This window comes from Nothobranchius furzeri, chromosome 12, assembly GCF_043380555.1.
Source record: "Nothobranchius furzeri strain GRZ-AD chromosome 12, NfurGRZ-RIMD1, whole genome shotgun sequence".
In the NCBI taxonomy this organism is placed as follows: domain Eukaryota; kingdom Metazoa; phylum Chordata; class Actinopteri; order Cyprinodontiformes; family Nothobranchiidae; genus Nothobranchius; species Nothobranchius furzeri.
The window spans coordinates 23963980-23990932 of record NC_091752.1 but is presented as its reverse complement, the minus strand read 5'-3'; the positions used below and the strand labels follow the sequence as shown (position 1 = coordinate 23990932).

The following is a 26953-nucleotide window of genomic DNA, read 5'->3' as shown; positions in this document are numbered from 1 at the left end:
GTCCTAATGACATTTCAGATAGATGCTGGAGGCTTGTGGTTGGTTAACACCATGGCTGAGCTACTACACCACCAGTAAAATACACACACACACACACACACACACACACAACTAACTAAACATTTTGATTTTTAACTGTTACTTTTCAGCCACTACTGTCGGCGGTTTAAATTCCTCACCTGTGTTAGTCCTCAGTTTTTGCTGCAAATTACAACAAAACATTGAGTAAATAATAGATTTGTGGATTTTTGGCAAAATGTGGACTTGGTCAAATGTTCCAGTAGCAGCAAAAATGGAAGGAGAATTTGTTTAGATGAGGAAATACGGCTGCACAGTGATGCAGTGGTTAGTGCCTTGCAGCAAGAAGGTTCTGCATGGGTTCACATGCCAACCTGGGGTCTTTCTGCATGGAGTTTGCATGTTCTCCCTGTGCATGCGTGGGTTCTCTCCAGGGACTCCGGCTTCCTCACAAAGTCCAATAACATGGCTGTCAGGTTGTTTGGTCTCTGTAAAATGGTCCTTAGGTGTGTGTGTGTGTGTGTGTGTGTGTGTGTGTGTGTGTGTGTGTGTGTGTGTGTGTGTGTGTGTGCGTGCGTGCGTGCGTGCGTGCGTGCGTGCGTGCGTGCGTGCGTGTGTGTGTGTGTGTGTGTGTGTGTGTGTGCTTGATTGTTTGTCCTGTGTGTCTTTGTGTTGCCCTGTGATGGACTGTCTAGGGTGTACCCCGCCTGCTTACCTAGAGACTGCTGGAGATAGGCAAGAAGTCACAACTGCTTTGAAATTCATTTGAACGTAATAAAACAAAAAACATGCAAAACTTAACTAAAATATGAACTTTTTTACATTGGCAGTGTGTTAAAACGACACAAGCTGTGTTGTATGTTTTATCAAACCCTATAGATGTGGGGGTTCTGTTTTATGGTGCATCAGTGGTTTCATATAGTATCCAGATAAGTGTTTTTTAGCTAGAAAAAAAAGATAAAAAGACGGTTAGTGTGAGTTTTCCTATTGCAACAAAAAAACGTCATTTTGTTTTTAAATAATTTACAGAATTATGAATGAAGTACATTTTAAATGCTGTTCTGTCTTGTCCTTCTACTCCTCCTCCTTCACATTATAATTTCCAACTGGGCAAAACATGTTAGATTATGTTTTCCATCTTTATTGCGATTAGGAGGCTAAAGTGTTTTCTACTCCGTGGTTTACCAGAACCACAAAGTAGTACCAGGTTCTTGCCATTGGAGGGCGACAAATCTTCACTTTTAAATTTAATTGATTTGGCAGAACAAGAAATCCATTACTGTGAAGACTTTGGGATTCCAAGTGAAAATTACTGGTGCAAAATATTTAGCAGACTTTTTTTATATTTAGCTCATAAATTGCTGGCAGCCATGTCTGTCTCTCCTCAGGTTTGACTGGTTATTACATCCTATTACCAGACCCAAGCAGGGAAAGAATTAACAACACAATCAAAACAAGTAGTTTATTCTACATATGTATTATAACTGAAATGTGCTATTATCATTGCTGAGATGCCCAGTGAAGCGCTGCACAGCCAGTGTCTAGTGCAATAGAAAGTGGAGTGAAAGCGAGCACGTTTGGCCAACCTTTGTTGTGGGCACAAACACAGATGGCTACATTTACATTTAAAACATTTAGATTTAGATTAAACCTTTAGGTTTATATTTACATTCAGATTTAGAATCAACCTTTAGGTTTTTATTCAACAATTACATTTAACATTTAGATATAGATTTAACCTTTAGGTTTAATTTAAACATTTACATTTAACAAAGATTTAGATCAAATTTTTAGATCTAGATTAAAGATTTAGGTATACAATTAACATTTGAATTTAACATTTAGATTTAAATTTATCCTTCAGTTTTATATTAAACATTTGCATTTAATATTTAGCTTTAACTTTTACATTTAGATTTATTTTTAAGATTTAGATTGAACATTTAGATTTACATTTACATTTAGACCTAACACATAGATTTGGATTTAACATTCTGTTTAGATTTCACATTTAACTGAATATGTTGGACTGGCTGTCCAGGGTATACCCGGCCCACCCTTCCTGTTTGCCCAGAGATTGCTGGAGACAGGCACCAGCCACCCCCACCCCCACCCCTCCCCGGACCCTGAGTAGACAAGCGAGTATATGAAATAGATGGGTGGAAAAAATCTTCTACATCTACAGTGGACAAATTTTTGCCGTGTTGGGAGAATGATCTGTGAAGTCTGTTGTGCTTGGCTAGCTGCTGATAGTTCCTGTTTTAGCTGGCTGATTTACTCTTAACACAGACAATTAAGATACATTTATTGACTTAAGTTGTAGTTTGTATAAGTGAAGACGTTCTGGCTTTCTCATTATCTAGACTAATTATGCTGTTAGCGACACCAATTTTAAAAAACAGAAATTTAAATGTGGTTTTACTTTGAAAGAACGTACAAGATGTGCTAATCAGTTACATCTTATTTAGCTTAAAGCGAATGCTGTAGTAACAGCTTTTGTCCGCCAGAGAGCAGAAAAAGATCACTTTTCTCAAAAGTGTGAAGCGTTGAGTTTTCATGTTTCCATCACTTGGCATAAATAAAACCTGTCCCTTTTAGACAAGAGTTTGTTGCCACCAACAAGTCATATTACTTTTATGTGATCTCCATTCCTAATTTGGTCAATCGGGTGAATTTCAATCAACAAACAAGCAAAAAATAAACACAGAATAGTTTAATAAGTGATAGGCCTTCATAACAGAATTTTTTTATATTTTTATGAAAGCAGAATGAAATTGTTCTCATAAAATGACATGTTTATTCAGTAAAAAAAAAACATATGTCATTGACGATGTCTCCAAATCACTGAGAGTGGACTGTAGAGTTTCACTAAAGTTAGTTTTTAGAACTTTAGGGAATGTCAATCACAATAACAATTTTTGCTACTAAAAACCTTAACGTGTTACTATTTATATAGTAAAAAAAAATCTGCATAACAAACACCATTTTGAATTAGCTGTATAAGAAATTTGCATGTCAAAGCGTGCTGATTATTTGATTTATTGTTTAGTTGTAATGGGTAATAGCCATGGTAATAACTGAGAACAGGGCTGTAGGTTCTGCTGCAGGAAGGCTTTCTGTTCCTTGTTGACGCCTTTCAGGAAAAAGGCTTCACAATCTTCATGGAGATGTAATTCTGTGAATGACAGAACAGACCTCTGTATTACTGGGATAAAACAACTTTACTAACTAAACAATTAAAATAGGAGCACAGAGAGTTTTACAGAAATTTTGATCATAGTTTTTATGAATGTAATTTATTTATTAAAAGTCGTACAGGAAGTGAATAGAACAAGATCCCAAGGAACAGGATAACCAGCAGAAGAAGAATCACTCCGATGAAAACCCACTTGAACCTGCGCCACACGATGAACTTCATGGTTTTGCAAGGGTTTGTAAACCAGAAAAATGATGTGTCAGGACGGCTGTTGAAAAAAAAACCATTAGAACAGTTTGACTCACTGTGTGAATTCACTAAAATATTGCGTAAAAGAAGCAACTTCTCACTTGGGTGGGTCCAGTTTGGGATTCATGTTTGGCTCGTGCCTGCCTTTCCCAGCAGGTCTCTCCTGCATTTCTTTCTCTTCCACAATCTCCAGTGTCATTTCTACCTTGCCCTGCACAAATGAAATGATCCAACACGTTACCCAGAGTGAAAACAAAAGTCAACATGAAGGTGTATGAAAAAACAAACATACACCAAGCGTGGGTTTCCCGTCTTGCTCAGTTAGACACGGCCACCAGCCTCGCACAGACTTCTGGCTGAAGAGGGAGTTTTTGGTGGAGGCAGATCCAGTCAACCCCAACTGCATCTTCAAGCTGCACTTCTCTGGGGTTTTGGCAGGAGGAACCAGGTTGAGGAGGTCAAGCTCAATTGACCCTGCAACAAAACAACATGACCAAAATGTAAATGTGTTTTCTGCATCATGGTAGATCTATTCAGCAACATTTTTCTGCTGTTTTCTTATTACACAGACTTTAATAAAACCTTAACTTCACCTAAGTAGTCATCAAGTGAGAATTTGTCATTGTCCCAAATCTGGACGATCAGTTTAGGAGGAAACCTGAATTCTGTTTTGTCCAGATTCCAAAAATGTTCCTGCAGAAACACGAGCAGTTCATGTCCATCATGGTGTCCATGTACACATAAATCAAAACAACCAGCCTTCGTTTAATGCTGTATTCTTGATGCGTGACTTACTTTTCTCGAGGCGACACACAACTGTTCTGCAGGCAGGTAGTCAAATCCAAAGACAAACCTCCAGTTGAAATTCCCATCTCCATCCAGGGATCTGTAATGGACATCTGTCTTCTGCTTGTCCTCCTCCATTCCTGGCATCCAACTAAATATTCAGATGAGATGCTATCATAATATAAACACGGCCAAGTTAAAGTACTGCTTAATGCTGGGGTATGTAGTAAAAATATTTTCAAGTAACTTAAAAATGCTTAAATGTGACTATCTGACCCTGTTCTATGATACAAAGTGGATAAACGTTCTTCCCCCGAGTCCCTCTGTCGGCCTCTACAGCTAAGCGAATCATTTCAGTGAGCCTAGAGTGGAGACCTATAGCACGGCTATTGAATTCCAGGCCTCAAGCGGCTGGTATCGAGCCCGCTTTGGTTTTAACCCTGCTTCAACACACCTGATTTCAATTAGTAGGTGATTAACAGGCTTCTGCAAAGCCTGATGAGCTGCTGCACAGGTCATTCTACCATTGAATCAAGAGTGTTGGGAGCAGGGAAATCACTAAAACGTGCTGGATACCGGCCCTCGAGGCCTAGAATTCAGTAGCCGTGACCCATAGTGTTGTGTACCCACTGGGGGGAGCTGTCAGTCAATCAGAATGTGCCCCAGTTCCCAGCATGCATTGCAGGATAACACGCTGATTTTGGCCCAATCCCAATACTTCCACCCTTGCGCCCTTCAACTGTACGTTCCCGTCCAGAGGTGCGGGTGCTAGGGTGTGTCGATTCTCAAGTGCTGAAGTTGACCACGCCCCCTTTGCACCCTTGATCTGCACTTCGCCCAAGTCCGCATTGATGTGGACTTCGGCGAAAGGTATATTACCCACAATCCATTGCTGCATGGGAATTTTGAGAAAAAGGAGCAATAGCTCAGTGCCTTTTCTAAAAATATGTATTTTCAAACAAAAGGAGTTCATTTCAGGACAATTAATAATATTTATTCATACTCTGAGTTTTAATGTGGGCAGCAATGATTGTACATTTTGTCAAATAATTGTTTGTTTGTTTGAAAGTTGTTAATAAAGATTTTTTTTTAGTAGCACAAACAGCAACACGTCAGTCGATGACGCGATGCCCCCCCCCCCCCCCCCCCCCCCCAATCACAGTTCGGCATACTCGTGTACAAGCACTAGTAACCTTACTGCGCACTTTCTCCAAGTGCACTTCACAGAAGACCGTAGTGCAAGTATTGGAATTGGGCCTCAGTCAGCTTAGCACAGGCACACCAGCCTAGCTTTAATGCTAACTCAACCTGCATGGAACCTTATGCTACATCGTTTTAGCCTGTTGTAGCATTAGCAACCATCACACGTGCCCGTTTCCTGCCCTTTTAAGACATTTTCCTGCTTGAACACTAAACATTTGTAACACAAGTGATTAGCAGCTCCTACAGAGTCTGCTGAACACTCGATGGTGCACCACGACGAACCCCAGATTTTGAGGATTAATCACGTGATATACCCTTTGACATAAATGTCGCTCATGTTTTCTCCAGTAATGCTGGTTTCATCCAGAATGACATCAGTTGTGTTCCAAACGACGGCTCGAAGGAAATACCTGTTTCAGGTGTACAGTTACAACACGTTTTAATGTTCAAATTATTTTGAGAAGAAAAAGTTACACATGATCCAAATGTGAACACTTGCTTACTTCTTGGCTTTCCTAGGAGCGATCACACATGGAGGCCCAGGCAGGCCGAGACTCTTGGGGAAAATATCGACCCACATTTGAATTTTCCCCTGAATTTGTAAAAAATAATTACTGTCAGATCATTTCTTTTAACCTCTGCAATAATCATAAAGTGCCAGATTACATCTGGATTTAAACACAACGGTTCATCGCAGTGATTCATTTGTACCTGGGACAGATTTGGTTGATGAGAGCTATGCAGGGTTCTGGTCTCAACATGCTCTGGTACCAAACCCTGTTTTCTGAGAATATGAAGGGCCAGCCTCTCCCTGGCTGGTCCCAAGTGTGGGTTAGTCACAGGTTTTGTCTCTGTGAGAAACACTGCAGGTTAATACTTAAACCAAGAAGAAGTCTCATAGCAGTAAGTCTGTGAGAATCTTAAAAGAAGCAGGACAGTAAACATACCAAACTCCTGCAGGTTGTATTGTTTTCCTGAAAAGATTAGTGAGCAGCCATCCTCTTCTATCTGTGGAGGAGGAACATCCCTTTCTTTAGCCACATTCTGGAGAATCTGGGAAGGTTTCAGCTGATGTCTCCACTGATTAATCCCTGACCTGTTAAAAAGGAAATTAAAGGAACTTCATAGGCTTGATCATAAAAGCAACACATAAATAAGTCCAAACTACAGAAATTCAGCTTGAATGAAACTAAACTTACACACAGTATGTTTGTGGTAGACCACAGCAGGATCTGAAACGGGACAGGAGCCGGTTTTCCAAATCGATGACCGTCTCACCAACCTTTTCATCTCTGCTCAGTAAGTCGTAGTCGTACACGGAAATCTTCAGATCCTTGTCTTGAGGCAGGAAGCAGGACAGCTCAAACATCCTGGATGTAAAAATAAAAGAAAAATTCACATCAAGTTTCCTTTCTGCCTTGTTGAAAGTCACAGGAATAACACAGAGATCAGAAATCACCACGTCACCTTCCGAATTCCGGATTCAGGGTGTTTGGTTTGTAGTTATCCCGGTCATCCAGAGCTTTCTTTCCAAGTGAAATCTTTATGTATGGATCACACTAAAGAGTGGAGAAAATACAAAGTTAAGCTTCTTGGATTCAGAAACATCAGCATCCCCGTCACTTAATAAAAGCATACTATGCAAATTTTCATATTTTTTAGTCATCTTCTTGTTCCAGTATGTGCTTAAATGACCCTTTACAGGGTTAATGAAGTGTTACTCAGACCCCACCACCCTTTTTGGCCAGAATATTGCATTTGCAACTTCAGAGTAGCGGGCCAGTCCCTGTTGTCTGCTTCCAGCACATTTCCTGCACGTTTTAGATCATGAATGCAGATGATTTGCTTGATTTAGTCACTACTATAGACACTAATGAAGGCTGATGAGACATTTCAGCAGTTAGATTATGGTGTTAAAAAACTACAGCACAGCAAGGAGAAAAGCTTCGCTTTGGGTTTCACTAACAGACATTTGGCGGTAAAAGCAAGTCCAAACTGTCTAGTATCCCATCTGCAAGGTTGGAACTTGTTGTTGTTGTTATTTTCGTGCAATAAGAAACACACCATGCCATTTGTGTCCTTAGGCTGCAGGTCGATACAGCGCACCACATATATTCTGATCAGGCAAGCTTGCGGTCCTCTCTCAGGAAGCTCTCTGAACTGACGGGGTGGAGGCGGTACCTCTGGGTCATCAGAAAGAGGGTAAATCTTGAATGAGCCCTGAAAAAAAACATGGATGAAATCTCTCAGTTACTAAGTTGAAATAAAAATGCCAAACAGAATAAGTTAAACGATTCATAAGAGATGTTGAAATTCAGTGTTTAAGACTAACAGTCATTTTTCAGTACCTTGAACTCTCCCACCACTGAGGGATCTTCTTCCTCATCTTCAGTTTTTCCTCGATGGAGCTTGAAAGTGCTGCAGAAATCAGTCAGCCCCTGGAACTTTTCCACCGCTTCTAACTCACAATCATAAACCTGCAAACCGCAACAGCCCAGCTCAGAGGGACAGTCACCAAAAGCAGCAGGAACACAGAACAAGTCGCCCTGTTTGGTCTGATTAGTGAAGCTTCTCACCTCTAACGTGTCGTAACCCTTTTTCAGGTAAGGCCCGCATTTTTCCTGGTTTCCGACAGAGGCGTAGAACTTACTCCACCAGTCTACTGTGTCCTCCTCCTGATCAAAAAAATAAATAAAGGAAATTCTGACATGTGTCTGAACAATAAATCTTAAACAGGCGAAATGTTTACCTTTGCTTGAATCTGCAAAGTTAGAGAAAAAGGAAAAATGTATTAATACAGAAAGAAAGTGATGTAAGGAATTTTACCCCCAAACGTATTTACCTCAGGTTTCACAATGACTCCTGACTCCATGTCTATGACAACATCTCTCGGGACAGAATTCATCACGGTCACTACAAAAAGGAACAGAAGAACAAACTGGATCGGCTGTAGCTAAGGGCGTGTGAGATGCTGAGTATACGTACATACCTCTGGCTGACATGCAGACATCACTGCTAGGGCGATAGGGGTCACAACGAAATTGCTCCAAGCAGTCGATGGTGCACTGCCCTACTACTGGTTTCCTGCCAAAGGGTCTGTGGTCGATTACCTTCAGCACAACGGGAGGAGTGTACATCTCCTCCTTGGGAAGGAGCTGTTAAAAGATGACAAGTTATTTTACTAATTTGGGTCTTCAAAGAGGTTTGAATGAAGGCAACTGGACTTCTTTGGGCTTTTGAAGATGTGTCACTTCTCCTCTGAGGAGCGTTGTTAATTCTGACTGGAATACGGGACGGCCAAGCTTAAACCGTAGCTGTCTGTTGTTACTGAATTAGCTGAAACTACCTGTACACCTCCTCCCTACCCCCGAGGAGTCGCTGCTATTGTTAGCCCCAATTGTGTGTGGTTGTTTTCATTAAATGCAGGAAGGTGCGACCTAGATCCAAACTGTTTGGGAATTATGTTCAGAGCTGCATTATAAAGGCTGGAAAGGTGAAACCTGAGACCTCCTCCTCTGTTTAATGTCAGTTTTTCCCGTTTTACTTAGATGGCTTCCTTTACTCCTCTCTCAAAACATCTATCTTCTCTGTCCAGAATGTGTACTTTGTCATCTTCAAACGTGTGTCCCTTGTCCTTCAGGTGTAAGTGGACACCAAAGTTCCTGAAAGACAAGGACATTAAACAGAGGAGGAGGCCTCTGGTTTCACCGTTCCAGCACCTATAATGCAGCTCTGAACCTAATTCCATCTAGGCCACAATGTCCTCCAGCTAATCAAAACAACCATTCCCAACCAAAGAAGTCCAGTTCACCTGCATACTTATTTAGGTTGTTTAATGTCAATACACATACCTATATTTCATCATTAAACGTCTTAAAGCTGGGGTACAAAGTTTAAAACATGTAAGCAACATTAAAAAAATGCTTAAATGTGACCATCTGACACTGTTCTATGATACAAAGTATGTAATCTTTTATAGTTTATATTTCCCCTAAGCCCCCTCCTCGTGCATCTACAGCAAAACCAATCATTTATGTGACCCAAGAGTGTTGATCAATAGGGAGCCTAAGTCACTTCCGCATCACGGGTCCCCGGAAGAACGAATAAATGAATGCAAGTCAACGGGGCTAAAAACGTTAGTTTCTAATTCCGCTTGTTTTGTGTCATGGAATTCCACATATGATGTCCGTGAATTTTAAAGATATTTTAGGTTTTGTGTGAAAATAAGTTCAGGACTACAAATGCGCTTCACGAAAGTGACGTCATCGAACCAGACACGGAGAAAACTGAGGGAAAAAGGATGTAAGTTCAGCAAAGTTCCAACGGCAGGAAAGAACCACCATAAATCCGGTCATTTGGTAAGTAGCAGCTACTTTGGGGAGAGGAGATTGTGGTGAAGTCACATACGCGACGTGCCGATTTCTAGTTTGTAGTCACGCTAATTACAAACTTTTACAAGCTAATAAATCTCAAAGTACGTGACAGGCGTAGTCGAAACACCCATCATTACTTTACATTTAAATTGAAGTACAACATATGTGTGATCCAGGGCGTAAGGCAAAGCGGATTAGAAACTAACGTTTTTAGCCCCGTTGACTTGCATTCATTTTTTCGTTCTTCCGGGGACCCATGATGGAAGTGACTTAGGCTCCCTATTGGAGCTGCTGTACTGGCCGGCCACCATCTTGGATGGGTCTCCATTCACCCCCCAGTGCAATTATTTCTACTGAGGAAGTTACTTACCCAACTAAAAAACATGTTTCATTATGTTTTTTTTTTTCACAAAATCAGACACATGGTATGGCATTATAATTAAAATATAAACATAATTAGACAAAATAAATAAAAATTTAAATCACTAGTACAAAAAAGGGCTCTCCAGCACCCTGTGGGGCATCTACGTATTCATGTCTATGCACTGATGCTCCTATCAACAATCACACCAAACTAGCTTGAATGCTAATTCAGCTGTCACCTGTGTTGAATTAATGTCAGTTTGTAAACTTAAATCTTACTGTGGAAAAGGAGGGAGGAGAATGAAAAGGGATTTATCTTCTGTGTATGGAAGCTAAGTGATCAGTGTCAGATTCCTGCAGGTTTTAGATGTTTCCCTGCTTGAACATTGCAAATTTGATTAAAGAGTGATCCTGCAGAACCCTGCAGAAAAGGCTGAGGAGATACTTCAGCAGTTAGATTCAGGTGTGTCTGAGCAGGAACATACCAAAAACAGTACATCACTTGTCCATTAGCACTACAAAACTATTAGTGTGCGGTATGAGGTGTGACTTTTAGTTCATTCGAGAAGGTGAGGAGAAGCAGGGGAGGAGCTTTAGCTGTTTCAATGTCATCATCTCCTCCTCCTCTTTTCCGATTACATCACGCTAAGAACCCCAGCTTTGACTAGTAGATTAAAAACTATTCGAGCAATATGACACAGAAAGAATCAAACATATGACAGGGTGTGTCTAAACCCCAGTAATAGATACCACTTTGAGGAGAAGCACAGATCCAGGAAAGTTGGGATTCTTTTTGAAGTTTTTGATGACAGCAGTTTGAACAATCTCACCACCACACTCCACTATCAAACTGGGGGAGGACACGGTGGCCAGCTGGAAGGTCTTCATGTTCCTGAGACCCCAAGTCAACACCTGTGACAAGAGGATCACTGTATAAAGTGGAAAACTGAAGGGTGACGACAGAGGAACTGATTCATTTTAGAGCGTACCTCGATCACAGTTAGCTGCACCACTGGTCTGATTCCCTGAGGAACCATGTAGAGTTTCTCCCCCCGTCGAGGAGGCACCAGAGGGAGATTCTCGTCCATCCCCTGCACGATGAATAGAATTATACTCTTCATAGAGCAAAACAAACAAAAAATAAATAATATTCAAACTTTCCGGTACCTTGTCCTTCAATAGAAGTTCTGCAGCTAGAAGCACCTCTCCAGCACTGCAACCTTTTTTCGTTACTGGGAACCACAGCAGCTTTGGACTGACCGCCACACTAGGGTTGAGTTTTACCACAGGGGGGCACACACAGCGCCCCATGGGCTCATCTTTACCCTAACCAAGGAGTCATCAAAGTCTTAGTTTATTTAAGGTTAAGTCATACCTGTGAACAAGCTGGCAGAATAACCAAGTAACACACCACTTGATCGTAGTCATAAATCTCCAAGACTACATCTGGGGGGTTGTGTGCAAGGGTCTGTGGGTCTCCAAAGACTTCAATGTCCTCAAAAATGAGAGTTTGGTCCCATGTGGGGTTCAGAGTGGTTTTTATGATTTCCGTAGTTTTACTGATGTGCAGGAACGACACGTGGGCGTAGGGATCTGGATGGAACAAGGGTGCCATTACATCTGGTGCTTTTATTGTTGTAGGATTATAATCTCACTTTGTGTTTACCTGAGAAACTGTCTTTGTCCATGGCGCAGAGATTCCTCCCCTGATAGACGTACACCCTCAGATGGTAAATATAAGACCCTGGAGGAAGAAATCTTTGATAGACTTGCTACTAAAACGGCACGAGACACCCAAAAACACACGTGCATATACCAACACTCGGTGCTGTAGAAACAATGTTATCTGGCGATATGAGCAGCCAGGAAGTGGCGTTTTAAAAGTCTTTAATCAGCATCAATGACCAGAAATGAGCTGTAGCTCTCTACTCACGACTAAAGTGGCAGGAAACAGTGGGTGTGTTGGCACCAAATAGCTTGGCTGCATCCGTTTTACTGGCTTTCTCATCAACATCGACCCCCTGTCAACAAAACAGGCTTTGAGACAAAGAACTGAAGAACAACAGTGAACTTCCTCATCAATGCAACAACCTTTTACAGGAACAGTTGGATGCAGGAGAATGAAAAGAGGATGTGACTCAAAGTGCATCAAATAACTGGTTGCCATGACAGCGGGTGTATTTAAACACATTTTTGTCACTTGGGAGGCATTAAGAAAGACTCACCAACGCTCCCTCAAGTTTGAAAATGGCAGAAGCGCCGATGCGGTCCGATGGGACCATCTTCCTCCTCCAGCGCCGGCGCCGGAACGTGTCGGACGAGCGCTCCTTTCTGTGAAACTTCCAGCCAATCAGAGAGGAGTACTCCCAGCCTTCCCCGGGATCTTTTCTCTGCGGAGCAAATCAGGAGAATAAAGCGTCGTGTTCACAAGTTTCAGACCAATTCCTAATGTCATTTGCTTTTTTCTCACCTCAGCAAGAGACGTTTTATCAGAAACCTTCCTCCTTGGTCTTCTGAGTCGCTTCCTGCGGTGGTTGTGGTACATTTTCTCAGCTGCAACCCAGGATTTGGGTTTGTCATCAGGAGGGATTGTCACTCCATATTCCCAGCCTGGTATAAGAAGATGAACATAAACGCAAAACACAATCAGATTAGATATTTCAAAGATTTCCAGGGCCTGCTTGTGCAGTATTACCTCTCTCATCCACAGCTCTGTCACTGTCAAAGCTCCACTGATCCTCCCAGGTCCAACCAGGTGGACACTCAAAGTCTTCTGGGCTCTGAGCCTTTTCTCCATTCTACACAACACATGGAATCAATCATGTGTTTGTGGTGTTTTAAAACATTAAAGGACTCCTGGGATGGTAAAAACTCAGAAGGTCGTACCACGTCTGTGTACGGCTCGGCAGCAGGCTTCCACTCTCCTCCTGGAAAACGGGTTTCATTCTGAAAAACTTCATCTATAAACTCTGTGTGCCCTGCGTCGGCTTCAGTCAGCAAGCTGCGGAAAACACCATCAGGTTCATGAGAATCTCCGTGACTCAGATGTGAGCCATGAAAAACCACAATAAACAGATCAGACCAGCTCAGAACGACTTCTGAGAGTATTTACATGAGCCTGTGGGAGAATGTCAGGGGAAGAAAGGAGACCTCATTAAACCAAAACATGGGCTTCTACTTAAATTCCTGTACTAATTTATTTCCTGTAACTGTGAGCATAGTTTAAGTTCATGCTAGACCTTATATCAGCAGTCATTTATTAAAATTTTGAGATAATTATTGACAAATCACTGCAACAAGAGCTTCAAACCCATTAAAGAGCAAGTTACCCACAAATCTACTTGTTTTGCTGATAAACTAAATAAACGAGTGTATAATCGTGCTGTACACGCATGTAGTCAATCATTTAGCAATTTAGTGCATCTTAGTAAAAATTTAAATATTCTGGCTAAAACTGTCAGTGTTGCGCCCTCTTCTGATGAAAACTCTACACTGCATTTGAATTTAAATCTGCCATCACTATTGGCTATGAAGTACACTATGACATTAGCTGGTACATTATGATGTCACAATGTGGTTGTGAGCCTCTGTGTGTGTGTGTGTGTGTGTGTGTGTGTGTGTGTGTGTGTGTGTGTGTGTGTGTGTGTGTGTGTGTGTGTGTGTGTGTGTGTGTGTGTGTTAGTGACTCCGCTCTCGCGGTCTGCCAGGCAACAGCATTTGTTGCATTTTTCAAACAGGAAGTGGGAGTGGAGTAAGACTCTGGTAGGGGGTGACTTGTTCTTTAAAAATGGTTTAAAATAAGTTTTATTGTGAACCAAACTAATGCACCCGTATTACACTGCAGGTCCAAGTTGATTAAAATAGGGGGAAGAAACAAAACTAGAGAAAATACAAGTGCAGTAAAGTTAATCATCCCTTGAGTCAAGATGCTTCCTGGAATTTCTGAAATAGGGTCTTGAACATTAATACTTCAGACTTTCTGAAGGTCTTTCAAAGTTTTTCTAAAGGAGTGTTTGAAAGCTGATTTTCATTTCTACGCCTGACTATTTTAAGAAAACCCATTGTGTTGTTTTTGTTGAACCACTTAAAAACCCAACCTTTCCTCACATTTCATTTATATATAAAGAAAATTAGGCCTCATACTTATTCTGCCCTCTTGTCCTCTATTAGTAATGGAATGAGAAAAGTTATTTATCTGTTCCTTTCAATGCATCCAGTTTATTAAAGGTTTTTCCTCCTTATTTGCTGAAGAATGAGCAGGATTCTAGAACGTGTCCATTTGCAGAAAACGATAACAGGATGTTTGCTCTTGTAATGCAGGCCAAGAATCTGGAAGGTCCATGTGAGAACATGTGCTTTAGCCAGTTTCTTATACATACCATCGCTCAGGGTCAACAAACCAGTCTCTCTCCCAATCCCATCCTCGCGGAGGCAGAAAGCGCTCCTGTTTAAGTTTCACCTTTCCAGTCACATCTGAGAACTTATGGCGACCAACAAGACCGGTGGTTCCCCACTTTCCAAACACCTGAGCCTGGTTCTCATACTGCAGAAAAGTAAATATTGGTGTGACTACTTGTAAACCTGCTGTATTGTCAAGGTTATGAACAAGAATTTTTAGAAAAAGGCCGATGTTTCACCATTTCAGCGTACACACTGAAGTTTCCCTCTGAGAAGGTGTTAAACTTCTTCTCATGGACAGAGAGACCGAGCCACATGTTGACGCGCAGCTGAACGGGAATCTTCACACCTTTGTTTTTGTCCATAGGGTACTGCCAAACAATAGTTTACTATTTAGATACACAAATTAGAATGGCAGTTACAAAATTATCTATTAAATATAAGCAAATCTATAATAATCTTTGTTGCACCTGCATGAAAATGGTCTGAATCTTTCCGCAGTGTTTGCCACAAGCCTTTTCGCTAAAATCAGAGTACAGGATCTGGTGGGCTGGGACTCGGGCGTACGCCACTCGCTTCTCTCCTCTCAGCATCCAAATAATCACGTCTGGCATGCTGTTCTGGGGCTGAAGGGGACGTAAGACTTTAGATACATGATCAAGTTTCAATCACATCTTTTTATAATACATCCTACTAAGGGATGTGCGATATTATGGTTCCGTCAATAATATCGGCCGGCATTATCGTTAAAAAGTAATATGGGAAATGATCAGTACCAGCTTTTACTCTTTTAATGACACAACTTTTACACACCGTGCACACAAATATTAAAATATGACAGATCTGACATAAAGTTTAACCAGCTCCACCTTGGGACTGGGAGACCGGGGTTCAAATCCCAGTTGGGTCATACCAAAGACTCTAAAAATGGGATCCAATGGGACCTAAAAGTTTAAGTATGTATGATTGGAGATATGTCATGTTAGTTACTGTTATGGAAAAATCTATGTTTATTAATTTCTTATCATGGACTCAATCAACTGGATGTAATGTATTGCTCTATGCCTCTCTGCATGCTCACATACACACACACACACACACACACACACACACACACACATTCTTGTCCCGCTCATATACACACACACACACACATTCTTGTATTCATACACACACTGACTCCCTCTCTCACACAATGACCTCACTCCTCCTTTCTTATCTTCCTCTCTATAAATAAAGTCTGTGAACAGATGTTCGAGGCATTTGCTTCGGCATCTTGCCACAGTTATAACTGTTTGACTTGTCTGCTCATTGTCTCCTTCTCTCTTCACTATAGGAAATGGGTTATTGATACACATATTGATAAAATCCATGACAGTTACAGTACCTAAAATAATTACATTTTTCTTTGTTTTATATGCAGGGTGACCTCACATACATTCTTATCGGTTTATATTGGAATCATGATTTAAGAGTTAGACCGTTTCATACAACGGATACTGGTAAAAAAAAAAAGCTGATATCGAACATCCCTCATAATACTATCTTTAAGTGCTTGACACACCTCCTCGGCTAGCTGCTTGATTCTGTCCAAGCACTCTTCAATGTCAACAACTGTAGATTTCACATCGGTGGCTTCTTCTCTCAAGCTGCCAGCCATCTGTCTGATGCTTTCTACGGCAGCATCACGCAGTTTTTTAATTTGGAGATCCAGAACTGTAACGTTAGGCTGGCAATCCAGTACTGGCAGCTGTAAACTACCAAAGTAAAACAACAAAGTTGAAAGAAAACATCCGTATATTGTGTAAATAACAGGTCTAGTTTAGGATTATGTCTCACTGGCTCAAGTCTTCAATCAAGCGGTCGATGAGTTTGAGCCAAATTTCTTGCAGACGTGCCTCAGACACCTTGGCCATCATGGCGGTTTTCAGAGAAATAAGATTGGACTCCTGGAATGAATCATTCATGTATTCACATCCATGTATAACTTGTGTATTTATGATATGAATACACACACTGCACCACAAGACTCACAAGATGGTCAGCAATGAAGAGAAGACCGTTGACAGAGTCCAGACGATGGCTGATGTCCTCCCAGTATGAAGTCACAATCACCACTGGTTTAGTGTCAGCCCAGGGTAGGTAATAATAGTAATTACCTGTTAGTAAATCCACACAATTACTTTAAACATGTGTGCTGGTTACAGTTGCGTATTCATGCTTAGATACACTCAGACAGCAGTTTTCGTACCATCAAACACAGCAAAGCTGTACTGAGTTGTAGATGCCAGGGGCTTGCAGGTGGAATCCAGCTTGTTACCGTAGTTACCAACACTGACCTCAAACTGGATTGGCTCACCCAACTCCTGGAGCATGCAGGCGCTGTGGAAAACGGCGCACAAAGAGTACTTCCGCCTCCGCTGGTATCTCTAAATTCATTTAGAAAGGATGGGAATGTGTTTAAATCTCTCAGTCACTCATTTTTTCTACATATTTTCGGAAGTCTCTTGTATAAATGAATGCCTTTTGAGTTGTTCTCTGTGGAAAGAAAGTCCTGGCACTCTGGTTTCAGAAAGTAGATGTCAGCTGGAGAAGTGGTGGGTAGAAAAACGGCAGAATTCGGATTTTTACTCATTATTATTCAATACATTCAAAAATCTCACCTCTGATTGGCTAATAGCAGCACAACTCTTCCACTGCCTCCATTAACTCTGCAATGTGGATATTTTATCTCCACAAATAACACAAACCTGAATGAGTTCTGCCATGATGAGAAGTTGCTAATGCTAACGGTTAGCTTCTACTCGCCAAGGCGTGCACTGCTCTCTCCTAGCCGCCAAGGCAACAACAGCCTTCGCCGTCCGTCATGATGAATGCTAATTTTTAGTGTGACATAGAGGCTTTTTCTGATGCAAGCATTTCCCTGTCTATTTTCCATTGGTGGCTCATATAGGAAATAGGGGTAGAAGACTATTTTCACATTCATCCTGTATGTGAAACTCAGAGTGACCGATCACAATCCAAACCTAACAAGTAAAAAAAAAACTAGTTCTCAATGAACTTGCTGTTCAAGGATTAGGCGTCAAAATTGCTACTTTGAAATGTTCAACGTAATCTGTAGTCACCTGACATTTGTTCTAAAATTAACTAATTTATTATTAAAAAGAACGCGTTTTCATAACAAAAAATATTTAAAAGAAAGCAAGCTAACACTATATTGTCTTTACCTGAGCAACAAGAATGTCATCGTTTGAGATATCATCCACTTTCTTTTCAGCCTTTTCATCCAGCTGAGTAGAGAGCTCAACAAGAACCCTCCCTCTGTACGCAACTCCTTCTCCCTGGAAAAAAATCCTCATAATGTTAAATATAATGAGTAGATCCAAATGCACGACTGATAAGTTTTTAATTAATCCAATTTTACTTACGTTTCCAAAGTTAAGCATCTCATATGGGTCCGGCAGACCCGTGAACTCTCTTGGGCTTCCGTACAGGTTGACATAGCAAGGCCCAAAAGCTGGGAGGAACCCCGCTATGGATGCTGCAGCAGAGCTCACTGTAACAATCAGTTTAAAACATCTCAACCCCTTTAAAGTGAGGATAGACGATAACACAAGTCTTGAAAAATACAAAAAAGGTGGTACATACATTCAGAGATTTTGTTGGATGTTTCAGTCTGCACGTCTGTTTCAGATGGGGGAAAACAAAATCAAGAATATGTTGAAACTTTAGTTGTGAAACAATTTGACAAGTACGAATGCTAACTGGCTCTGATTGTCGCTGTCATATCACTCCTATTCTGGCCCGGCTACACTGGATCTCTGTACACTTTCATATCATGTTCAAGATCTTAACATTACCCTTTAACGCACTCAATGGTTCGGGGCCATCATACATCCGTAATCTGTTGACTCAATACATTCCGCCACGGCCTCTACGCTCTGCTGCCCAAAAGCTCCTGGTCGTTCCAAAAACATCATACAAAGCACGTGGTGAACAGGCCTTTTCCCATGTTGCACCAAAACTTAGGAACGTCCTACCACCTCACATTCGAGCTGCCAACTCACTGGTTGACTTCAAATGACGCTTTTACTTTAACAAAGCCTTCTGCGAATGACCCTGAAACAAACTCTCCGCATCACTCACTAATCTCTGACTGCTATCACCTCAGCTGACGACTCACTTACTGGTTTATCTTCTTTTTATCTCAAAATAAAGTTTTATATTGTTTTGTTAATATGTCCACTAGGGCTGCACGATATTAGGAAAACCAGCGATATTCGATAACAGTAATTAACATTGCGATGACGATATCACTTGCGATAAATAAAAACTTAACTCAGGAACAAAAATAATCAAAAACAAAGACATTTTTAAAAGACAAAAAAAATCCGAAAAATCTGAAAAGCAAAAGATGTGAGGAAAGGGAAAAATAAAATTAACAAGAAAAGTCAATCAGTGGATCCCGGGAAAAGCAGAATTAGCAGAAAGAGCATAACAAAGCTAACTCAGGTGTTTACTAACCATCAAAATTAAGTGCCGTCCACCTCGGGGGCGGGCACCCAACCAACCCACCTAATTGGCCAAAGGGTGAAGAGCTCTATTTGATTCGTTAAAAAAAAACATCATGCTTTCGTTTGTTTGACAGAATGCATTATGTGTAGCAAACAGTTCAGCTGACCATTCATTGCGATATTCATCTGTTCTTTGTGATATGCATATTGCGCATGCTGATCCATAACGATATATTGTGCAGCCCTAATGTCCACTGATTTAATTTAAAATGTATTAGCTACTGCTAGGTACTTGTTTTCTTTTTCTACAATGTGTACAAATTGGGCCCTTTTTACCTCTAAATTGTTATACTTTTCCACCTATCTTAACTATTTTGTAGAGTGGCCCACCACAGTTTTTTTGTGGTCTTCAGCCCTCCTGTACAGCACTTTGGACAGCTGAAACGCAGTGTTTGTAAATGTGCTTTATAAATAAATGATGGATGGATGGATGGATGGATGGATGGATTGCAAAAATGACACGATTACCTTCAGTCTCCCCGCCGGAGTGAGAGAGTTTACCCAGATTCAAAAACGTAGTTCCTATGACATCATCTCTGGATAGACGATCCCTTTTGAAAGTAAACAGTTGTGTTCAGTATGAACTAAGTTATCCGTGAATAAATATCAACACTTACCAGTCATACATAGTCAACTTGATCCTGTCACACATGGATGGAAACTTCAAACACACAAAAAGATCTGAGGTTTTTTTTTAATTATTATTATTATTATTTGAATCTAAACTTAAATGATAGTTTCAACCCAAATCTTCATTACCTTGACTTGGAGACTGATGACTTGATTCCATTCTGGGTTTGCGTTTTTCTCAATTATTTTGGTGCAAAGCTGAAATATGATTTAAAAAGGAAAACATAAAATTATGCTGAAGCAGCGAGAACTTTTCACAGCAGCAGGATATGACAGACCTTCTTCCCTGCGAAGCTGACTTCCATGTACGGATCGACCAAGTTTTTCTTGTCTCCATCCCCTCCAAAGACGTGTTTGACCATCTGAACAAAGGCGTCGTCCACTGCAACACAAACCCATCAATACAACCGTCTCTGAGGTAATTAACTACAAAGAGCTGAGGAGATGTTTGTATTTTACTCTGTGGCATATCCTCGGCACGGTAAACTTTAAGGCTCAGAGTGGCCCATCGCATCGTGACCCCGGCTGGGACCAAAAGGTTAGTCTCTATGTCATCCTGCTCGTCACGTAACTCTCTCCTCTCAGTCTGCAGCCAAAAGGAAACCATTTTAATCCTTCATTTTATCTTATTTGTAAATCAAAGAAGGAAAAACTTTTACCGGTGGCTCATCTCCAGTGCCCACAATAATTATGCTGACTTTTAGGTAACCTTTCCCCCCGGAGCTGGAACCATCCAGGTCACTCAGCAGGAGCCATTTTCTCAAAATAGCATGACCTTAAAAAAATAAATTCTATTTATTTAAATAGATCAGAGAAAGTCACTTATTTGTAGTATTTTACAAGATGAGACTGACCAGATTCATCATAGATGTAACCAACATCCAACTAGGAATGAAAGAAAAAAGCGAATAAACTCTTGGAAATATTGCAACAAAAAATGTAGATATAAAGATAACAGAAAAGAGAAAAACCTTGAACTCTCCTATCAGACTGTCTGCTCTGAGGGAGTAGGAGTCAAAAACCTGGGGGGAAAAGCACTTAATGAGGGAAAGGGGTTAGGTCTGGTATTAAAACAGACATTTACTCACTCGGAGGCTGATGCTTTCATCAAAAAGCTCGGAAGGAAGCATGTTTACGTTGTAGAAAAATATCTGAAATACCAAAAAGAAAGGATGATAAAGTGATTAACAGGTTCGTCAAGGTGTTTTAGAAACTTGAGGAGTATTTATGTGGTATTTTAACCTCGTCAAAATATGGGTTGTTTCCTCTTCTAATTCTAGTCCTGTTTGTCTGTCCGCACGTGCTCACTTTCACCACCGGTTTGATGTTGTTGCCGGGGAGCTGACGACACTCGATAACACGAACACGGATCTGAATACAACAAGCAACGACAGCTGGAGAAAACAGAACAAATTTGTTGGAGAATTGATGAAAGAGTGTTATTGATTTTTGGGGTTGATAATTGACTTTGCATGGTGTGAATAAAAGGTTGAACATGGAACACAAACACCAAAGCGACATCTAGTGCGAGGAGGTTGTAGCTGCAACAATAGAACAAGGTTTCCAGCCGTCTGGATACCCGGTTTGCGGCTGATATGTGACATTTTTTATTTGGGTCCATCTGTTGTAGGCTTCTCATAAACTCACTCGGGTTTTAGATCTTTAATGGTCGCTCCTCTTTCAAGAAGGATAAAGACACCTTCTGGACTCAGTAGCAGCAGGTTGACTTGCTGAGTCCACCATTTTCCACAGTGCCAGCCTCTATTGGCTGGTAGATGTAGACATAAACCCAGAGTCATGCCCGTCAAAATAAATATTTGATCATTTTTTATTAAAATATATACCTTTACTCTGCACACATCTAAACGCCCCGTGAAGGTAACATTTTATAGCTTTTAATTAAATTGTTCCATATTCAACCTTTAATTGGGACATCAAATGAAAAGTTTTTATAGCCCTCCAGCCTAACAGTACATTTGATTTAATGGAAGCTGCTGTCAGCCGATCTAAATTCCCTCTAAATTGGTATTTGTCGTTATTCTGGAAGCGTAATAAAACTCAAACAAAACCTGGAAGTCCTGAGGCTTATTGGGCAGGGCTCTGGCTCTCTTTCGGCTGAAACGGTGGGACTTTAGGCTCGGTTTGGCTGGTTGGTTTGGTGAAAGGGGAACTCCTGGACTCCCAACCTGTTCTGTTTCATCCACGACCTCCTCCCTCTCATCTGCTTCCTCAATGCCCTCTGTGGTAAATCCACAAATATTAGAAACATGCTCAGAATAAACATTGAAACTATGCTTTGACTTGGTCTCTGGGGTATGTCTGTACCATTTGTACACACATTCAAACACTCAACACTGATTCAAGATACCTAAAATAGAGTACTTTGTTTTTACTTTAATCTACTTACCAGGCTCTGCCTGGGACATTTCTTCTTGAGCTGGATCATTTACCCTTGAACTGATATTGGTTGGAGGTTCATACCCAATGACCAAATTAATAGTAGCCTGAAGAATACGTAAAACGTTGGTTAGCAATTGCTGTTCCTTTGTACAGTCCTGTGCAAAAGTTTTAAATCACTGCTATTGTTTTATACTTTCCAAGCAGACTTTTATTGTAATTTTGTAATGTTTTTAAGTTTAATAATTAACTATTTAGGCCTTTGGTGCTATGTCTTTATAAAAATTAGATGGAAAAAAATTAGATTTATCAGTTTTAATCTTTTTTGTAGCTAAAGTACTTTTTTATGTCTGCCAAACAACACTATTCTTTGTCTTGTCAATGGGTAGGACTAAAAAATAGGAACTAATTGTGTCTTTGTGACAGGCTGTTGGAAACAAAAGACCCAAATGCAGGGATGGAAAGAGGAAGCAAGCAGGAAGTCTGAGGCATTTTCATGAAAGATAAACTAAAGTAAACCAAATTAGTTTAAGGCGACTACTGAAACTACAAGCAAGGATTGGCACATCAGTACAGTTCTGACAAAAAAGCAGAGGAGGAAAATGCAGAGTAATCTGATTACAGTAAATGACAGGTGTGCTGACTAGGAACTGAAAAACAGGAAGTAAGTAATAAGCAACGAAACAGAATAAATAACTTAATTTTAATAGAAATATCAAAAACCCTGGAGACTAATTGGAATTTGGAGATTGACTTTGATAATGAAAGACATACTCAAAAAATGTGACTATGGTGCAAAAGTCCAATAATTTCAGAGATTCCGCTTTGACTGAGAGACCATCTAAAGACTCAGCAACCCTTTGCAGCTGTTTTGTATTTATTAGCTGATTACAATGTGACACTTTGAGCTTAGATTTTTTTAACCTTTCCACAAGTTGTTTGAGATTTTGAATTTGGGGTTTTCATAAGATGTAAGCCAGGGATGCCCAATCCTGGAGCCCAAAGGCAGGTATCCAGCACGTTTGACTTGTTTCTCTGCTCCAACACATTTAATTCTCTACACAAGCATGCTGACTGAAATCAGGAGTGTTGAAGCAGGGAAAAAAACTAAAACATGCTGGTGCCCCTCCAGGAACAGGTTTGGGCACCTCAGCAGTGAGCCATAATCATCAAAATGATAGCAAATAAAGGCTTGAAATGTCTCACTTTGCATGTTATGATCTCAAATATTAGTTTTCACCCTTGGAGTTGAATTACTGAAAGTGATGAACATTTACACGATATATATATATATATATATATATATATATATATATATATATATATATATACACACACACACATTAAAGTTTCACCTGCACTTAAGGGATATATTTATGACTTTTTTTCTCAAGTTACTAGTTTTATGATCAATACCAAACATGTTCATAATGTTCTTTGCACAAAATCCCTCTCACGTGAAGCGATTTCAACATACTTGGCAGTTTTTGGAACTTCCAGAATGAGCCATTTCAGGGCTCTGTAACTTCAAGAAAACAAGCTGGAGCTGGCCACGCTCACCCAGTCAGGCTGCTATAGGCTAAGAAGTTCTGATAGCAGGGAGGGACTCGGAGTAGAGCTGCTACTTCTCCAGCAGCAGTAGCACCTCTCTCTTGCATGTGAGATGTGGTTTTGCGCTAATTTCCATATTTGTCCCACCACAAAAAAAGGCCATACCCCCAACTTGAAGCTTCCTGACTTTTTAGCCAGGTGAATCACTTCCAGGTTGTGGGTTTGTGTTCTCTACTGCATTTTCTAAGCGATCGGAGAACACTAACGTTACGGTGACCCAGAAATTATTCAGCTGGCTACAAAGTCAGGAAGTCTCAAACCAGAGGTGCCTGGCATATAGTCTATTCCTAAAACCAAACACTGGCAGAAAACGAATGGGTGGTTTTTATTTTGTTTGTTTGTTTTTTACATTTGGCGTGTTTATAGATGTAATAGAAAGCCATGTGGCAGCTCAGAAGTCTGCAAATGATGAGTTTTGCATAACGTATCCCCTTTAAATAAATAAAGTTAAAAAGTTCTAAGAAAATGACCAATAGCCAAACCTGAACAGAAACAGAAACACTAACATTAGGTGACTGAAAAACTATTACATTTCTTCTTTTGCTAAACTGTCGATATGTTTTTAAAATAATTACACAGTTATTTCACTTTTTGCCAATGACACTTTCCAACTTTCCTCACATATTATTTTGTGAAAGAAGACATCAGACACCTATTTGTTTTAACAACAGCCTGTATAACAATGCTTCATGGCAACAAATCTGATACTGATGATCAGTCACCTTTGCTAACAAAGTACAACTTGTAAGAATCATGCATTCGTGGAATGAGCATGTGGGCAGCGACCCCAAAAACGAGGATAAGGTGTTAATGTCTAAAAGTTGCACATTTACCCCAATAGCCTGTAGCTTCTCACTGAGCAGAGGCACATTCTTTGAAGGGAGAGTCTTTAGCTGGCCACTGACCAGGTCTTTCAGAGAGATTTGTACAGAACCTATAAACCTGAAAAGCAATCATATTTTGTGTTTAGCAAAAATAAAAGATCATGCATTAGCAAAATGACCCCCCCCCCCCCCCAGCTGAAAAAAATCAATGGTTCTTTTTTTTTTTTTTTTTGCACAATAGCAAAAACAACTTGCTTCCACAGCGAAGTAAAGAAGTAAAGACCAGTGTTTGTAACTGCGTTTGCTTGTTACTATGGTGGACACATTCCACTTCCCTTTCTGTTCATTATGCATCAAACCAACACCTACAGTGTCACTGTGTCAGGCATCACGCAACTATGATTAATAGTCAAAATTATTGCCACACGCTGGGTAGTTTCCAAAATTAACCAAAATAGGAGAGCTGCAGAATTTGAAAACCAAATCTGGAGCTATAATTTGATGTCATGAACCACGCCTGCTTTTAGTAACAAAGTGTTGTCCCTGTTTTTTATCCATCTCTAACTGAGATGCAGTGAGTTTAGCTGTGCCAAAGACACGCCAGCACAAGCTTCAGAGGATTCACAGAGTAACATCTAAGAGCAAAGGCAGACATAAATCCTCCTCCACCAGTCATTTATATTGTTTACATTTGGTGACGACTCGGAAAGGCTGTCCTCCCCTGAGCTTCAGAGGAACAAACATAATCACACAAGTATTTCCCTAACAGAGAGGCTGGAAACATTATTCCCTTTAATATATATATAAATAATTAACACCAAAGCTGTTTTTGTCTGGGTATGAAGAGAATAAAAAAGCATGCAGTTATTTCCATTTAAGGCAACATTCCTGTAAATGTGGCGGTGCAGATACGAGCAAGAAAGCACACCCCTTTTTCTACTCCTGCAGGTCTTAACATGGCCACAGTGAGTCTATTAGATACACCATCCAGTAAAGTTTCAACATGCTACTTGGCTACAAAAAATCACAATTACTGCATGTCACTTATATTATTTTGGTGTAAAAAATAAATAAATAAGCACTTTTGTCTTGAAAGATAGACATGATAGGTAGGTTGATGTTTTCTGTCTGATGATGCATAATTTAAATCTTTTTTTTTTTTTGGCTCTAGGGAAGTTGAAGACAGTGGGACAAAAGCTGAGAGTCCTCAAACCTAACCACATCATCTGGTTAAATAAAGATCACGATGACATCACCTTTGGATCAGTATATTTATGAAATGCAATTCTTGAGACAAACACATACTTGTGTTTTCCAATAGTTTCGTAGTCCTTCACGATGACATTGATGAATGAAGAAGCATCTAGAGAAACGCCTTTAAGGTCAAATTCAAGGACCTGTGATGAAAACAGTAAAAGCTGTGAAAGTGTCCTCAAGATAAACTAGTTGTTTCAAAATAACTTCCCTCTGGGATTAATAAAGTATTTTTGAATTGAAATTTTGAATTGAATTAAGGTTCACTTACTTCATTCCAAACCGGGTTCAGTTCATTGTCAATTGCTTTGGTTTTCTTCTTCTCGCCTGAACACATAATCTAATTAAATATTTCCTATTTTTTTCAAATAATACATTTTTTGTTTGTTTAAAAAATAAAAAAATCTGCAAACCAAACCCCTAAATCACAGAATCAACTGTTTTAGACTTTGTGCAGATACAATTGCAAATAAAAAAATCACAGAACGACCTTGTATTCTTCATTTTGACAATGAATAATAAACGAATGCCCACGGGGCGAAGAAAATACATAAACCAGAATGCAACGTTTAAGGAACGTCTAAAAACTAATAAGAAAGGCGACATTGTTAATATAATCTAGTTTTCCAACAAGACTCCTGAAAAGAAAAACAATTTATGCTTAATCGGGAAAAATACATATAAAAATACAGCTATACTGATGAGATTTCTCACCTCTGAAGAGAACAGTAGCGATTGGATCTGGGTTTCCAATTTTCTTTTTAGGTATCCCACTGGCGGACTCTACAATGACCCGCAGCATGGCGAGAAAGTAAAACGTTATACATTAAACGTTAGTTAAGAGAAACTTCTCATAATCCGTCGGGAAGCAGTTTATCACTGACGTAAAGCCAGCCTCTCTAATGCCAGCCCTCTAAAACGCAATTTTTTTTGTGCGCGCTAACAAAATATTACGGTTCTTTTTTTTCTCTCAAATTGCTTGAAAATTAAAACGAAATTCATTAATAATAAATCCAGGATTTATATATCAAAACTGAAAGCTAAATACAAAACTTACATTTATCTCTGCTTCGAACA

At 40.1% G+C, this 26953-nt stretch overlaps 1 protein-coding gene across 1 annotated transcript; it reads right to left on the bottom strand.

Moving 5' to 3' along the window:
* Positions 1–2716: 2716 nt before the first annotated feature.
* LOC107375590 (myoferlin) lies at positions 2717–26797 on the bottom strand. Its single transcript, XM_015944177.3, has 54 exons — positions 26591–26797; positions 26148–26203; positions 25928–26019; positions 24632–24740; positions 22198–22294; positions 21860–22029; positions 21033–21161; positions 20879–20941; positions 20762–20812; positions 20645–20675; positions 20450–20565; positions 20250–20376; positions 20069–20172; positions 19920–19988; positions 19778–19821; positions 19629–19711; positions 18235–18270; positions 18015–18142; positions 17814–17927; positions 16838–17015; positions 16621–16745; positions 16426–16535; positions 16151–16343; positions 15057–15212; positions 14826–14957; positions 14568–14731; positions 13075–13189; positions 12884–12986; positions 12659–12798; positions 12414–12578; positions 12122–12209; positions 11855–11932; positions 11600–11781; positions 11356–11514; positions 11178–11279; positions 10939–11100; positions 8442–8607; positions 8295–8365; positions 8202–8213; positions 8029–8127; positions 7801–7929; positions 7517–7672; positions 6920–7011; positions 6652–6822; positions 6400–6548; positions 6164–6303; positions 5956–6044; positions 5767–5862; positions 4259–4400; positions 4057–4156; positions 3756–3937; positions 3565–3674; positions 3335–3482; positions 2717–3193 (listed from the first exon to the last, which is right to left on the bottom strand). The coding sequence occupies exons 1-54, from the start codon at positions 26676–26678 to the stop codon at positions 3155–3157; spliced, it is 6150 nt and encodes a 2049-aa protein (XP_015799663.3). The 5' UTR covers positions 26679–26797; the 3' UTR covers positions 2717–3154.
* Positions 26798–26953: the final 156 nt, after the last annotated feature.